The 16,270-nt window shown below is 43.1% G+C and overlaps 1 protein-coding gene across 3 annotated transcripts in view; it reads left to right on the plus strand.

The window, feature by feature from the left end:
• Window positions 1–16,270, plus strand: part of TPH2 (tryptophan hydroxylase 2) — a 116,119-nt gene that overhangs the window by 30,704 nt on the left and 69,145 nt on the right. For all 3 annotated transcript variants that reach the window (XM_015417027.1, XM_015417028.1, XM_015417029.1), the window contains exon 5: window positions 9,110–9,177. In XM_015417027.1, coding sequence (XP_015272513.1) covers window positions 9,110–9,177 — 68 coding nt within the window. The remainder of the gene's footprint in view (window positions 1–9,109; window positions 9,178–16,270) is intronic.

Raw genomic sequence — 16,270 nt, forward strand, 5'->3', positions numbered from 1 at the left:
TAATACAGCAACAGCATTTCAGCCCATATTTTATACTCTCAGTAGGCCCACATAATGCCAAAAAAGGTGTGAATCTAAGGATCGGGAAAACTAACCTATTACAATAATTTGCATTCATTTTTTCCCTTGGATTTAACCTCAGCATTGGCTTACATTTGGAGATCTTAAGCCATGCTGGTAACATAGATTATGTATTCTGGAAGGCATAATTAGAAATGATTCCATCCTGTGCTTAGCACAAATATTTCAAATGTTCATGGTCGAGGTTAGTCCTGGAACCTGAGATGCTCTGAGATAAGCTAACTCTCTACAACTCTCAGGCAGGTACTGTTTCCTACCAAGCATTTTTGTACATGTGGAGGAAATCCATCAGTGGATCCAAAAGGAGTTTTGTGGCATCACAATGGCTAACGTATTTATTATGGTGTAAGCTTTTGTGTAGTAGAGCATGTTTCATTAAAGTGTCCTCTCTAAAACACACAAACCCATATGCATATACAGAATATGAGGAACAATATCAGGTTCAGAAGGCAATGAAATGCAATAGGGACCATCAAAGCTCATATGCATTTTATGTACTTGTGCTTGTTTTGTATATAAGCACAGAGACTATATAGTAGATAATACTTTCTTCCAAAACCCATTGGACTAATTTAATACTTATTGTGTGAAAGGAAACCATTATTATGTGTTGAAGGCTTTCACGGCCAGAGTTCATTAGTTGTTGTAGATTTTCCAGAGTTCATTAAAGAAACCATTATTGTTGAATATTGTTGCCCCATATCCACCGAGGCAATTTCAGAACCTGAAAACATCAAACATACCATTAGGGGTTCATTCACCTGCTCATCCTCTAACACAATATCTGCAGTCATTTGTGAATGATCCCTTCTGTTTTCAATGGTTAGATGGGATCGCCAATGTTGGCTGCAACTTAATGGCAGCTTACACACCCACCCACATAATTGTGACGAAAAACAGCAGCATTGAGCACTGAAAGTCACCACTATTTAGTGAAAGAACTTCTTAAGGAAGCTTCATTGTGAACTTGCTGAATTAGAATTGACCATCTTGATTTTATCAATTTTGGCTTCAATTGTGTTAATGGTGGCTTCTCAAGCTACTGGTATTATATTAGCTTGGCATGCTGATGTCACAATACATGGTTGGCTCCCTAAAACAAGGGAATCACTGGTATTTCCTATGACAGGGTCCTCAACACTTTGGAGCCTGTGGTTACCTTTGGAATTCTGACACAGGGTGATGGGTGCAACAGTAAAATGGTTTCCACATGAGGTGGAGCCAACTACAAAATGGCTGCCACAGGTGGCAGAGCCAACCATAAAATATCTGGGAGTGAGGTTATGCATAACTCTAACAGTAACTATTCAACATTTCAGACAGGAGCTCTGTTTAACAGGATGTCCTTTTAAATGAACATATTGCTTAAAAATATCTTCCTGCATAGGCACAGCTTACCTCTAATCACACAGTGAAGATTCTTATGCTGTGGTGGCAGCTGCTGCTGAATCTGCACAGATTTTTAAAAATCAGCACAGCCAGTCAGATCTCCATTGGCCATTCAGAAGCCTTGCTGACTGAACAAAAGCTCCATCTGGTCCTTCCTGCTTTCTAAAATCACTTGGCAGGTACCAAGAAAGGTGTTGACAGGTGCCATGGTGCCCACTGGCATTATCCTGAGCACCCCTGCCCTATGAAGTTGCTAAAGGAAAGAGATATGGAAGGTACCTCCAGGTAAAATGTTGTAGCTCCTCCAATACCTTACCCTACCTTCAGCTAGCAAATCAGTTAAGGAGAAGATGTTTGGTAGAAAGATGCACACTTACAGATCTGTGAGATGTTATGGAAGATTCAGAAACATTTCAGAAAATATGTGGCATTACTGCTGACCAAACAAGGAATTCTGGATGTTTGGATTTAAACCATCTTTTAGTTCATCTCTCCCAGCTTCCTGTAGTGTTCAAGAGAAGCCTCAGCCCCAGGCAGTAGAATCTCAGTAATATCTGAGGAGCTGTGGCAGTGTTGTCTTTTCTATGCCAGGACCTGTATATGGGACTTAAAGAAATGCTTAACTCTTACTTCAGCAAGACTTTGTTATATAGTTCATATTCACAGGCCCCGGTCACACAGCAAAGTTGCCACGGGAGAGGCACAGATGGTGGGCAGATTATCCGGGTGCGATCACACCCCAACATCTGGGAAGTGGAGCGCACCCGTGGCTTACCGCCGACAATGCGCCTTAAAAAACTAGTACCTCCAAGGTACTAGTAAACGTTTGCCACAGGCTGCCTCCAGACGCCCATGGTGTGATTGCGCCGGCGCGTGGCATTCCTTTCCAGTCCCTCATTTACCCACCGGTGCTGAGGGAAGGACCTGTCATGTGCTGCCGGCGCGTCTGATCGTGTAATCGCCCCTCAAACTGCGCCGGGGCAATTAGCCACGCCCCCCCCCCCACAATATCCGGCCTGTGTGACCGGGGCCACAGTTATTATTGGCTCACTTGCATCTGCTGAAAAACAAGCCCACATCCTCACAGCTTGTTTATATAGAAGGCAGGCTGGTTGATGTGAACCAGAATTTTCTGCACAAAGGTCCCAGTCACATGGGCCAGAAAATGTGGGGGGAAGCATGGCTGTTTGCCCCATAGCAAAGTAATGTGCGGCACGATCACATGTCCCGTGGAGGTCCCGTGGGTATGCCATTAGGTGCTGATCACACAGCTATCCTGCAGCGCGGCAAAGAAGCAGCACGGCGCCATCACACTGGCAATTGCTAGGTGCCGCTTCCGTGGCAAATGGGAATTTTTTCCCCTCACCACAGTGTGCGCATGTGCTGGTGGGCATTTGCGCGCATCCTGTGGAGACTTTAAAAAAACACCATCCGGTTTGCGATGGGACATAGGCGGGCGCCGGATGTCACGGAATTCCAGCGGAAACGCGATCAGACGCCCGCCCTTGCCCCGCGTTTCCTGGAAACTAGCACATTGTATCTACTAGTTGTATGTACTTGTATGTACCGAATGCTGAATGCAAGTGATGCTCTGTCATCTTGGTGCTTAGGGGGGGTCAACAGTGGGAGGGCTTCTAATGTCCTGGCCCCACTGGTGGACCTCCTGATGGCACTGGTATTTCTGGCCACTGTGTGATACAGAGTGTTGGACTGGATGAGCTTTTGGCCTGATCCAACATTGGCATCTCTTATGTTCTTATGTACTAGGTTTTTACTCCATATCTTCGGCAAGAAGCCACGGGTTAGCCACGGGTGCACTACACTTCCCAGATGTTGCGGTGTGATTGCGCCCGGAAAATCCACCTATCATCCGTATCTTTAGCGCAGCAAATGCTCTGTGTGAACGGGGCCAAAATTAAGTTTCTTGCTGGTGAATTGATTCCTCTCTCTGGAATCCAGCCCAACAAGATAGATGAGTTGTTCTGTTGCCACAAACACAATGATGTTGTGGCACCATAAACCAGAAGGGTTGGAGCGAATGAACTGTGAATGGACTGAGTTCATGCAACAATTGAATTAGAATATTTCCCTGTACTCTTCGGAGGATTTGGAGGATATTTGAGATCAGAGAAGGATGTTAACTTGAGAAATTGGCAGAAGTAACCCTCCCCTTTCTTTTTTGTGTGAACTTCTCCATTATCATAAGAGGTATGTGTGTGTGTGGGGGGGATTTCTATTATTTGCCCCTCCTGTTTCTGCCCCCTGTCTGCCACCCATTCTATTCCTCATGATTCTGGACTATCAGGAGCTGTTTTTCCCATTAGGCTTAGGAAGCTGCAATCGGAAAAGAAAGAAATCTGATTCATGAACTTGTAAATAAATGAATTATTTCAGAAGATTTGGGGCTAGAGGCAAACCCAGAATACTTAGTTAGACATATGAACTTATCACTCAGGTGGGTAGGTAGATAAATCCTGAATCCATAGAGGGGGGAAATACGCATTTTTAGAAAGTGGAATACAGTTGAGTTGTGCCGGAGATATGTGTGCTATTCACATGTAAGTTCTATTTCAGTCTTCAGATGGACACATGGAGGTTCAAGGCAGGGCAAGCAGATACAGTCACATTTTGCCTACCATATTCCTTCTTTGAGTTTCTAGACACTCTAAATGACTGTGCTATGGAGCAGATGGACATGGAACCTACCAGGGGAGAGGCGATCCTTGATTTGGTCCTAAGTAACACTCAAGACCTGGTGAGAGGTGTAAAATTGATTGCACTGCTTGGGAACAGTGATCATAATGTTATTAAGTTCAACATTTGTATAAATAGGAAATTGGCCAAAAAGACTGACACAACCACTTTTAACTTTAAAAGGGGTAACTTCTCTGATATGAGGGGACATGTGGGGAGGAAACTGAAAGGAAAAGTAGAAAGGGTCAAAACCATTGGGGAAGCTTGGAGACTATTTAAAACTACGATCCTAGAAGCTCAGAAAAAATATATTCCGCAGGTTAGGAAAGGCACAAATAGGTATAGAAAAAAACCTGCATGGTTAACAAACAAAGTAATGGAAGCTGTAAAAGGTAAAAAGGATTCCTTTAAGCAGTGGAAAACTAGTCAGAGGCTCTGATCACACCACCGAGGAACTGCGGGCGGGAAGCAAGGCTGTTTGCCCCGGGGTGAACTGATGCATGATCAGACTTCCGCCTGCCCGCATCACAGTCCTGCATAATACTTACCTTACCTTTTCCACTCCGGGACGTCTGTGGTCAGGCAGGCAAAAATGGAGTATGAGGAGCATATAGCAAAAAATGTATAGACCAACAATAAAACTGTCTTCAAATACATTAGAAGCAGGAAACCAGCCAGGGAGGCAGTGGGGCCCTTGGATGAACAAGGGGTAAAAGGAGTACTGAAGGATGATAAGGAAATGGCTGAGAAGCTAAATGCATTTTTTGCCTCTGTCTTCACTGTGGAAGATGAGAAGTGCTTGCTCACTCCAGAACTGCTGATTTCGGGAGGGGTGTTGAAAGACCTGAGTCAGATTGAGGTGACGAGAGAGGAGGTCCTACAACTGATAGACAACTTAAAAACTGATGAATCACCAGGCCCGGATGGCATACATCCGAGAGTTATGAAAGAACTCAAATGTGAACTTGTGGATCTCCTTACAAAAATATGGAATCTTTCATTAAAATCTGCCTCCATTCCTGAGGACTGTAAGGTAGCTAATGTCAGTCCCATCTTTAAAAAGGGTTCCAGAGGAGATCCAGGAAATTACAGGCCAGTCAGTCTGATGTCGATACCGGGTAAATTGGTGGAAACCATTATTAAGGAAAGAATTAGTAGGCACATGGATGAACAAAACCTTTTTTTTTTTTTGTAACAAAATTTTTATTCAGGATATAATCAAAGTCAACATTAGTTTTACATTTATAACCATCACATCCTACCCACCTCCCTTCCCCCTCCCCACATGGCTTCTCACAGTGCTACGACCTCCTGTATATTGCTTAACCTTTTCTCCTCCATCCATTTCCTTATGGATGAGCAAAACCTATTGAGGCAGACTCAGCATGGGTTCTGTAAGGGAAGATCTTGTCTCATTAACCTGTTAGTGTTCTTTGAGGGGGTGAACAAACATGTGGACAAGGGGGATCCAATAGATATTATTTACCTTGACTTCCAGAAAGCTTTTGATAAAGTTCCTCATCAAAGGCTCCTAAGTAAGCTCAAAAATCATGGGATAGAAGGACAAGTCCTTTTATGGATCAAAAACTGGCTAGTTCATAGAAAACAGAGAGTGAGTGTAGGTGGGCAATTTTCTCAGTGGAGGGTGGTAAGCAGTGGGGTACCGCAGGGATCAGTACTTGGTCCACTGCTTTTTAACTTGTTCATTAATGATTTGGAGATGGGAGTAAGCAGTGAAGTGGCTAAATTTGCGGATGATACAAAGTTGTTCAGGGTGGTGAAAACCAGTGAGGATTGTGAGGCACTCCAAAGGGATCTGTCAAAGTTGGGCGAGTGGGCGTCAACATGGCAAATGGGGTTCAATGTGGCCAAGTGCAAGGTGATGCACATTGGAGCCAAAAATCCTAAATATAAATACACGTTGATGGGGTCTGAACTGGCAGAGACTGATCAAGAGAGAGATCTTGGAGTTGTAGTAGATAACTCACTGAAGATGTCGAGACAGTGTGTGACTGCAATAAAGAAGGCCAATGCTATGCTGGGGATTATTAGGAAGGGTATTGTAAACAGATCAGCCAATATCATAATGCCGCTATATAAATCAATGGTGCGACCTCATCTGGAATACTGTGTGCAATTCTGGTCACCACACCTTAAAAAGAATATTACAGCTTTGAAAAAAGTGCAGAAAAGGGCAACTCGAATGATAAAAGGGTTGGAACAGTTTCCCTATGAAGAAAGGTTAAAGCGCTTAGGGCTCTTTAGCTTGGAGAAACAATGACTGAGGGGTGACATGATTGAGGTTTATAAGATTATGCATGGGATAGAGCTGGTAGAGAAAGACGTACTTTTCTCCCTTTCTCACAATACAAGAACTTGTAGGCACTCAATGAAATTGCTGAGCGGTCAGGTTAGAACGGATAAAAGGAAGTACTTCTTCACCCAAAAAGTGATTCACACATGGAATTCACTGCCACAGGAAGTGGTGGTGGCTACAAGCATGGATGGCTTCAAAAGGGAGTTAGATAAGCATATGGAGCAGAGGTCCATCAGTGGCTATTAGCCACAAGGTATAGATAGGGACTCTGGGGCAAGTGATGCTCTCTCTTCTTGGTGCTGGGGGGGGGGTCAACAGTGGGAGGGCTTCTAATGTCCTGGCCCCACTGGTGGACCTCCCTTTTTGGCCACTGAGTGACACAGAGTGTTGGACTGGATGGGCCACTGGCCTGATCCAACATGACTTCTGTTGTGTTCTTATGTCTGGGACAGTGGTGGTCTGTATTCTTGATGCTTGGGGGGGCAAGAGTGGGAGGGCTTCTGGCCCTGCTGGTGGACCTCCTGATGGCACCTGGATTTTGGCCACTGTGTGACACAGAGTGTTGGACTGGATGGGCCAGTGGCCTGATCCAACATTGGCGTCTCTTATGTTCTACGTTCATTTTTTTGTCTGAATGGGGCTTCTGACTTGCTGATGGAGCATACATGTAGGTCAGTGGGTTGTGCGTAATATTGCTAAAGAGTACATTTTTAGAAACTCGTGTGTTCTTGTTTTTACTTGTCATTTTCCACCTTGAAAACTTTGTGCCAGTTTATCTGTGTTCAACCCCCAATGCAAAGTTCTGCAGAGGTATGAATAATATACAGCCATGTATTGAGGAAGGGGATGGTGTGCTCCATTCTGTGGGCAAATAATTCTTCTTCATCTGCTTTCAACGTGGACAGCCAACAACATAAAGTGCAACGAAAAAGGATTTAAAAAAAAATCTGTGGTGGAATATGAACACATAATTTTGGGGACAAGTTATGAGTTTTATCACAAAATAGCTATCCCTTCCAAGATTGATTATTTGAAAACAAAATTTGTTGTGAGGCAAATCTAGATTTTTAGTTGGCTAAAGGGATGATCAGTCAGAGGGAGGGGTATTAGTAATACTGTTCATTTTGACTTGTTATCATCCAATAAAACTTTATAACTATAGTTCTACAGGAAAGATAGCCTCCAGGTAACATTCTACCCAAGGTAGTAAGTAAGTTATACTGAGGAAAGATAACTTTTTACTAAGGATATGATTACACGGACAGTTTTATTAAATTTATCTCTCGCCTTCTAACCTGAGAAGCCCTTGGGATAACCCAGTTGCTCTTTAAGCTGAAGACCTAAAGCAGTTTTTATTGCCATTTCTGTTCACAAAAGCAAAGAAAGTAGGGTTTATGTTTCTTGCTGTCCATTTTTTAATGTATGCTCTCCTATACATGTGAATTTTGTCAAAATGATATGTTTACTTTTGAATAAATCCCAGGGGTGTTTCTGATTTGATGCCTCTTTGGCTGTGGTCAGATGACAGGCTTGGCATGGTCTGGCTGTGCCTCTAATTTCTTCAGAACTATTTGTTTCAGAGAGTTTTTAGCAGACACGCCACCCTAATCCCACCTCACCCTGTGGTCGCCCAATCAGACTACTGTTGCATGGTCACCACGGAGCGGGTGGGCAGCTTATTCTTTTTTTTTTTTAAAAAAAGTCTACTTTGGGCATGTGCAGAACCGCTTATTCGCTAGGGGCAAATATGCAGTTTTGTGCATATTGTTGTGAAAAAAAGTGGTAGTCAAGGAGCGGAAGCTGCAGACTTCCCAAACAGCTTGAATATGCAATGGAGAGATATGCATAGTGAGAACAATTCGATCCATAAACACCAGATGTTCTCTGGTGTCAGGAAAGTTGGGGGTGAGGACGGGGGCCAACAATTGGGGAACAGAAGAAAGATTTCGCTGTCTGGACATGCACATTCAATCCAGTAGGGAGAAGGGACAACATGAGAGCCGACAGCCTGCCTGATTGCACCCTTTGAATGTTATTATCCACATTCATGGAAAACAATTGTTGCAGAAAGGGCAGACTTTGGAATGAGACACTGTAAATAAATCCTGACAATCCTTTCTTGTTGAAGGCCCACATGTCTTATAAATATTCCTATCAAGCTTGGAAGCTGCAGTCTGCAAACCCCTTGCTCAGCTAGCTTCCATTCATGACCTTGCCTGGGGTAACTGATGGAGAAAACTTCAGCCTTTGTGAAGGGCTGCTCATTTCCCTAACCCACTGCCACTGTATTTTGCAAACATCTTACCTTGTGGTGTGAACTGATATATTAATACACATTTTAAAAAAACCTTCAGTGCAATGTTCCCTATAAGCTGAGTTAGCTCACAGTTAATTAGCCTCCAGCTCACACATCTTTGCTTAGCTCAGGAAGGATGGCTCCAGAGCAAACTAATTTATGCATTTGCCAAATCGCTCGCTCACAACTTTAATACCAGTAGCTCACAAAATAGAATTATTGCTCACAAGACTCCACAGCTTAGAGGGAGCATTGCTTCAGTGGTTTTTTTTCAAAATTCCTTCTTGCTGACTTCATTTCTCATTGTTATAAATTATTCTAATTTGCTCTAGGGATTTAAGGACAACGTCTATCGGCAGAGAAGAAAATATTTTGTAGATATTGCCATGAACTATAAATAGTGAGTACCGACTCTTCCTGTGGAATTACTTACCTGGTCTGTTTATGGTTCTCTGTGTGAGTTTTGCAGCAGGCAGGTGGCAGCCTCAGAACAGTCAGGGCACATTGACACAGCCAAACTGGGAAAAGAAAAATGTGAGTTGAGCTTATTTGGACTTTAATTGTGCTTCTGGTGAAATAAAGGTAAAGGTTCCCTTGATTGAAAGCCAGTTGAATCCGACTCTAGGGGGCAGTACTCATCTCTGTTTCCAAGCCGAAGAACCAGCATTGTCCAAGGACATTTCCATGGTCATGTGGCCGGCATGACTAAACACCGAGGCCCACAGAACGCTGTTACCTTCCCACTGAAGTGGTACCTATTTATCTACTTACAATTTCATGCTTTTGAACTGCTAGGTTGGCAGGAGCTGGGACTGGAGATGGGAGCTCACTCTGTCACACAGCACTAGGGTCTTGAACTGCCAATCTACAGACGTTCTGGTTTGCAGCTCAGCATCTTAACTTCTGAGCCACCATGGCCCCTTCTGGTAAAATAAAGTAAAGGTAAAGGTTCTCTTGCTTGAAAGCCAGTCAAAGCCGTCTCTAGGGTTGCGGTGCTCATCTCCGTTTCAAAGCCGAAGAGCCAGCGCTGTCCGAAGACTAAACACCAAGGTGCACAGAACGCTGTTACCTTCCCACTGAAGTGGTACCTATTTATCTACTTGCAATTTCTTGCTTTCGAACTGCTAGGTTGGCAGGAGCTGGAACGAGAGATGGGAGCTCACTCCGTTATGTGGCACCCGGGTCTCGAACTGCTGAACTACCGACCTTCCACAGCCTGCAGGTCAGCGTCTTAACCACTTGAGCCACCGCAGCTTCCCAAAGGCTCCTAAGAAACTGCTGAACTACCAACCTTCCACAGCTTGCAGTTCAGCGTCTTAACCACTTGAGCCACCGCAGCTCCTTCTCTGGTGAAATAAAAAGGTAAAGGTTCCCTTGCTCGAAAGCCAGTCAAATCCGACTCTAGGGTTGCGATGCTCATCTCCGTTTCAAAGCCGAAGAGCCAGCGCTGTCCAAAGATGTTTCAGTGGTCATGTGGCCGGCATGACTAAACACCAAGGCTCATCTCCATTTCAAAGCCGAAGAGCCAGCGCTGTCCGAAGACATTTCCGTGGTCATGTGGCCGGCATGACTAAACACCAAGGCGCACGGAACACTGTTACCGTCCCACTGAAGTGGTACCTATTTATCTACTTGCAATTTTTTGCTTTCTAACTGCTAGGTTGGCAGGACCTGGAACTAGAGACGAGAGCTCACTCCGTCATGCGGCACACTCGGGTCTCGAACTGCTGAACTACCGACCTTCCACAGCCTGCAGTTCAGTGTCTTAACCACTTGAGCTACCACAGCTCCGCAACAGATAAATACACATTGACAATACATAGCTCCGGTCATTTCTGATCCATGTGTGGTGATTTGGTGCACGTGGATTAAACTCTGAGTTTTGCAAAGTGCAAAGCAATGAAGATTCTGCTTTGTCACAAACACATTTCCAGACCAAATTCATATGGTCAATGAAAATACTTATACACATTCACCCCTTACCCTTAACAAACCAGGTGGCTGCAGCTGCCACCAGTCTGGGCACATGTCTACAAATACATTTTTGTGATAATGTGCAGGAAACTTGGTGGAAAGTTGCAATAAGTGGTGGCACAAAATCAGCCTGTCCAAGAAGTAGTCAATGATGCAGGACTTTCAAGAAGCTGCCATGGGCTAAACGGTTGTGTGGACTGACCACTCTTGTAAACCCATCGTCTTTCTGTAGCGATGGCCTGTAGGGTATCAGCTGAATGAACTATGATACATATTTTAGCAGTGGTCTTGGGTTTTCTGTTAAGACATAAGTTTTTCAAAGAGAAATTAAGGAAACATATTAAACATATTGCCATTCTAATAAAATTCAGCATCACTTTATTCAACATTTGAAAAACAATCTGCGAAAGGTGGTTGAAACAAACCTGAGATTTTCGTTCATTTTAGTAGCTGTACATAGTCTTTTACTAAATCATTAAATATAGAGTTAGTTGAAATCCTGAGGTAGAAGGATATGTCCTTTCCCAGCCAGTTTTCATCTCCTATTGCTTTTAGTGGAAGCCTGTCAAGTTTGAACAGATTCATGCTCTGAGTCTCTGACCCACTGGTTTTTGCAACATATTACTTTGCATATTGTGGCTTTTTTATTGCTCCTGGGGGAAGAACCCACAATTTCAAAGAAAAAGAGTATGAATGCCATTTCAGCTTGCATGGACGACAGCTGAGCAGAAGAGTCTCGGTTGTTGAAACTGTGGTTGCCAACTCTATCTAGTCTGATGGGGGAAGATATAAGAAGGGGACATAGGCAAACGGTTTTGCAACTTCCTCAGTACCAACCTTGAAGAAGATTAAGAGTTTGCATGGGGGTTAACATTCATAGCAAACTCATGCTAGGCTAGACTATATATCTTCCTACCCAGAGTGTATCATAATGTTTGCAAACAGGACATGACTAGTCAAACCAGACTCTGTAATTATGGACAAAATTGCAGCTTGTTCTCATGGCCAGTGCAGTACAGACAGAGGTGGCTTCCCATGCATACGGGGAAAGCATTGAACTCATCAGTTAGTGTAGCTCCTTGGGTTGGTTTGTTTTTTCTTTTTATCTGCACAACCTCTCTCTTTCCCCTTCTTGTTCTATGTCATTTCTGCCTTGGAGATTCCAGCATGCCCTCATTAGTCCTCCTAGCATTTCTCTGACCAATTTAGTGACTTGCTCTGCAGCTAATAGTATACATTCCTTCATTTGCAAATGCAACACTTACAGACTTTCTTTTTAAAGTATTGGCTTTGCAGATCAAGCCCACATTTTGACTTCATTATCATCCCCAGGAGTTAGTAAGTTTCCTGCACAACCTCCAAATACCTGCTGTTTTGCAATTTTCTTGTCACACAAGCTTCCAAGCCAAGCTAATTCCACTCACATTCTCTCTTTATTTGTAACGGGCCAAACGCTTCACCCTCTGAAAAAGGCACATAGTAATTTTACGTGCTTTCCAATTTTAGGTCCTCCCTCCCCCGTTTGCAGTTTCTACCTACTTTGATGTCTCCCCCCCAGCACAAAAGGGGGGGGGGAGACGCATTTCTTTTCGACAACAGAAGGGAAATCTTGGCAGGAAAAGAATACTCTTAAAAACCCATTAAAAGTCTTTATGTTGTGTGTGTCTGTGTGTGTATATAATAATAAAAAACTAATAAAGACACAGCCCAAGAAGAGGAAGGCAGTTTGTGTTCCATGAGCAGAAGCAGTTCCTTTTCTCGCTCCCCCTCTCTCTAGATCACCACTGTTCTGTTAACTTCTTTTATGGCTGTGGATCTCGCATATGCAGAAGGCAAGCTCCTTTTGCATATCTGTCCTCAGCTTAGGTGGTAGGCAAGTTTGAAACTGGCCTGAACATTTTTTTCCTGCTATCCCTCTGTGACATTTGTTTAAACTCAGTTTAAGAAAATGGGAGATGTTAAATGTGCATACAGTTCAGTGTCATCAACACAAGCAAATGAGCAAGGACTCCCTCAGTTGCTGCACAGAGAAGCCTATCTCGGACTGGTATCATTGGTTAGATTCTCTCTTTTGGTCCCCCCAAAGTGTGAGAACAGCTTTGGTATTAAAACCACTTCCTGCCTCTATAGAGCCGGTGACAGCATACATATTATAAACTGCTATTAATTTTCAATTGGATTAATATATATTGATAACAATGTTAAGTGCATAATGTAGTTTTGCTAAAGGGCATGCCTATTCTTAAGCGTATTTTCAATAGTATCAGATGTTGCATCAAGGAACTTTGAAACATATCCTGGAGAAGGAAGAAGACTTGAAAATGAGACAAGAGGAAGGAAAGCTCTGTTGGGAATCACAAAACAGGCGCTAGGACACCCAAGACTTTCCTGTCAACCTGTTGAGCTTTATGATAGCCACCACAGTCTCAACAGTTCTGCAGGATTCATTGCTTTACAGATGGTCAGCTGATGCTGAGCGTCAAGGCCATCCAAGGATCTGAAAGAGCTAAGCAGGCATTTGGACTGCAAGAAGAACAAATCAGTCAATCCTCAAAGAAATCAACCCTGACTGTTCCCTGGAAGGCCAGATAATGAAACTGAAGCTCAAATACTTTGGCCACCAAATGAGAAGGGAGCACTCACTGGAAAAGACCCTGATGCTGGGAAAGATTGAAAGTCAAAGAAGACAGGGACGGCAAAGTATGAGATGGTTAGACAGTGTCATCGATGCAACGAACATGAAGTTGAGCCAACTTCAGAGGACGGCGGAAGACCGGAAGGCCTGGCGAGAGTTCGTCCATGGGGTCGCGAAGAGTCGGACTCGACTGTGCGACTGAACAACAACAACAAAATCCCAGATCACAGTCTAGTATTCTATTCACCATATCATGATGAATATGTTATTTCCAGCTGTGCCGAACTGGAAAGAGAAACATAGACCAAAGGTTATCCAACGAAAGCATGAAAAATAGCCGAGTTAGCTGTGACCAAAGAACACACAAACGTGGAGAGACATTCCCGTGGAGCAGCCATGTCAGTCTGTCACAGCACAAATAAGTCTTGAGGCCCATTAAAGACTAACAGATTTATTGAAGTGTAAGCTTTTGTGGGCTGTTCATCAGATACAAGTGGGGGAAAACAACATTCCTAGAGGTTATCACTTCTAGCTTATATGAGGTAAGAGGTAAAATACTTATGCTAACCACTAACCTCTTATCCATTGTCAGCACAACTGCGCACACAGCAGAAGGGAGATAGCAGTATCTTTTGTGGTGCAATTAAAACAGCACGGGATAGGATATGTGTGCCCAGGGAGAACATCATGGGGCAGCTGTATAATAAAGAAATGGGGGCAGTAATACTATCACACTGAAGGAGCGAGCACCAAGGCAGAAAAAAATGGCCTTCCCATTGCTGCAGGAATGCACTTAAACACAATGCAAGCCCCAACACAACTTGACAGAATGTCATCACAGTGTTCTAGAATGTGCTTGCTGTAGAGGAGTACAAGGGTACTACAAGTCTTCATGGGCCCTCCCCTCTACACCACCCTCACAATTCCCAGACCCAATTCAAATATCATACAAAAGCAAATCACATGTCTTGCCTGGCCCAAGGGTGACCAAGGAACCCAGAATTCTGCCTCTCCAGTACCTCTGCTACTCTCACTCCTTCAAGTTGTTGTCATAACTTCTCAATGGCAGGAACTAGGATTGTTCAATAGCTCCCCTTGAATTAAGTAACTGAAAAGTGATGTTTAAAATGTGTAGTTTGTACCTTATGGGATATTTATTATTCTATGTATTATATTTATATCCTGATATGACTGCCCCGTCCACTTCCCTCCCTCAGAGGGATGATTTTCCCTCCCCTTTATTGATTGAGCCACCCTAGTAATGTGTTTTCTTCTTTTCTGAAATACTCTGGCTGTCCCACCCTGTCACGGTATAATATTTTGGCTGTTTGCTCAGCCCAGGAACCTGAGGGAAGGATTGGGATCCCCCTTTAATGGCACTTGAAACGTTTTTATATTCCAGATTAACAAAATATTTTATTCCATGTAGAGGAAAAAGGTCAGGTGAAACCAGGGGTAAAATTTTTGAGGTAACTCAATATAGATAACTCTGAGGTAAAATCAGGAAACACACAGACTTTAGTTCCTATGTTTCCGGCTAGTGAGAGTTTCCTAAACTTTTCGCAGTGATTTAAATTGTTATGTTGAGAGGCTTTTGTTCCAGTGTTTTCCAAATTCTCCAGCACACTTTCTTTGAGTATTCTCTTTTGGTACACTCTTTATACTCTTTCCAGTACCCAGACCTCTTCTCTTGAAACATCAGTACTTGTCTTGAGTTTTTAACTAACTCTTAAGGTCTCTGAAGGCAGTTTCTAACCACACCAGACCAGGGATCTCTATACTCTTCAAAGCTAACTCTCTGTTTGACTGGGTAGGAAAATTCTTCTCTTTCTAAAAGATCTATCCCCTTTCCTTTGCCTAACTTCCCATACTTCCTTGCCAACTTTCCCCCAGTTCTCCATCTTTGTTAAACTGTTCTCAGCTAAGGCTGAAATCCCAAAATCCATATACTGTAACCAAACCTAAACCTACAAAGTTTGGGTAACTGAATCATGTGTCCTTAAATCACATCCTAATTTTTTTTCTTTATGCCTTGGACAATACCAACCTATCTTTCAGAGCTGCTATTAGAATGGCCCAGGCTGCTAAGGGAAGAGGCTAGGAGGAACAAAATTTCAGGGGGCTTAGTCACTCTTGAGGACCCATAGAACTAGGCAAACCTTGTGATTTGTCTACAAAGATGTTTTGACTGGATCTTGATAGTGGGAGGGGGGCCTGCAGGGAATCTTTGACTAGGAGCCCTTGGCAGCCTTGACAATATTTCTGAAATGCTCTGGATGCTAAATACCAAAGAATACTTCTGTAACTTATTTGTACACAGTCAGTTTTTTGGTGATCATGCAGTGCAGGCACTCTGCAATGTCTGCTTATACAGCAAAACAGTACATGTGATCCTGTAATATTAAAGCTGTATGGGAAGTTAGGAGTGGGGAAGAATAGGTTCTTCTTAAACCTAAGTGCAGAAGCTCTTAAGGCATGTTTAATATTAGGAATAACAAAATCTTGTGTAAACTTAAAGACTAAGAAATTATTGTGGAAAAAGATTTTATGACAAAAACAAAATATTGTGCCATAATAAATTCTCCAGTGAAAGACCTTTAAAAGTGACTCCAACATGAAAGGGCTGAAATAGAGTCTGACATAATCTTTCCCCACACCCTATCAAGGGCTGAATAAGGATTTAGGACTCCTTAGGTGTCATAAGTCTTATTCAAACCTGTTATCTAGCATTGCAAAGCTAGAGAAAGAGACAATTACCACTATCATGAATGGTCTCTGTACTTCCTTGATTACATTTGAATTTTGCATAATGCTCCCTGACCCTGCCATTTGTTTTATTCATATCTTAAATATAAATATTTGTGTAGTGAGAGCATACTCTATT

Source organism: Gekko japonicus, unplaced genomic scaffold, assembly GCF_001447785.1.
Source record: "Gekko japonicus isolate JY-2015 unplaced genomic scaffold, Gekko_japonicus_V1.1 scaffold548, whole genome shotgun sequence".
NCBI lineage: Eukaryota > Metazoa > Chordata > Lepidosauria > Squamata > Gekkonidae > Gekko > Gekko japonicus.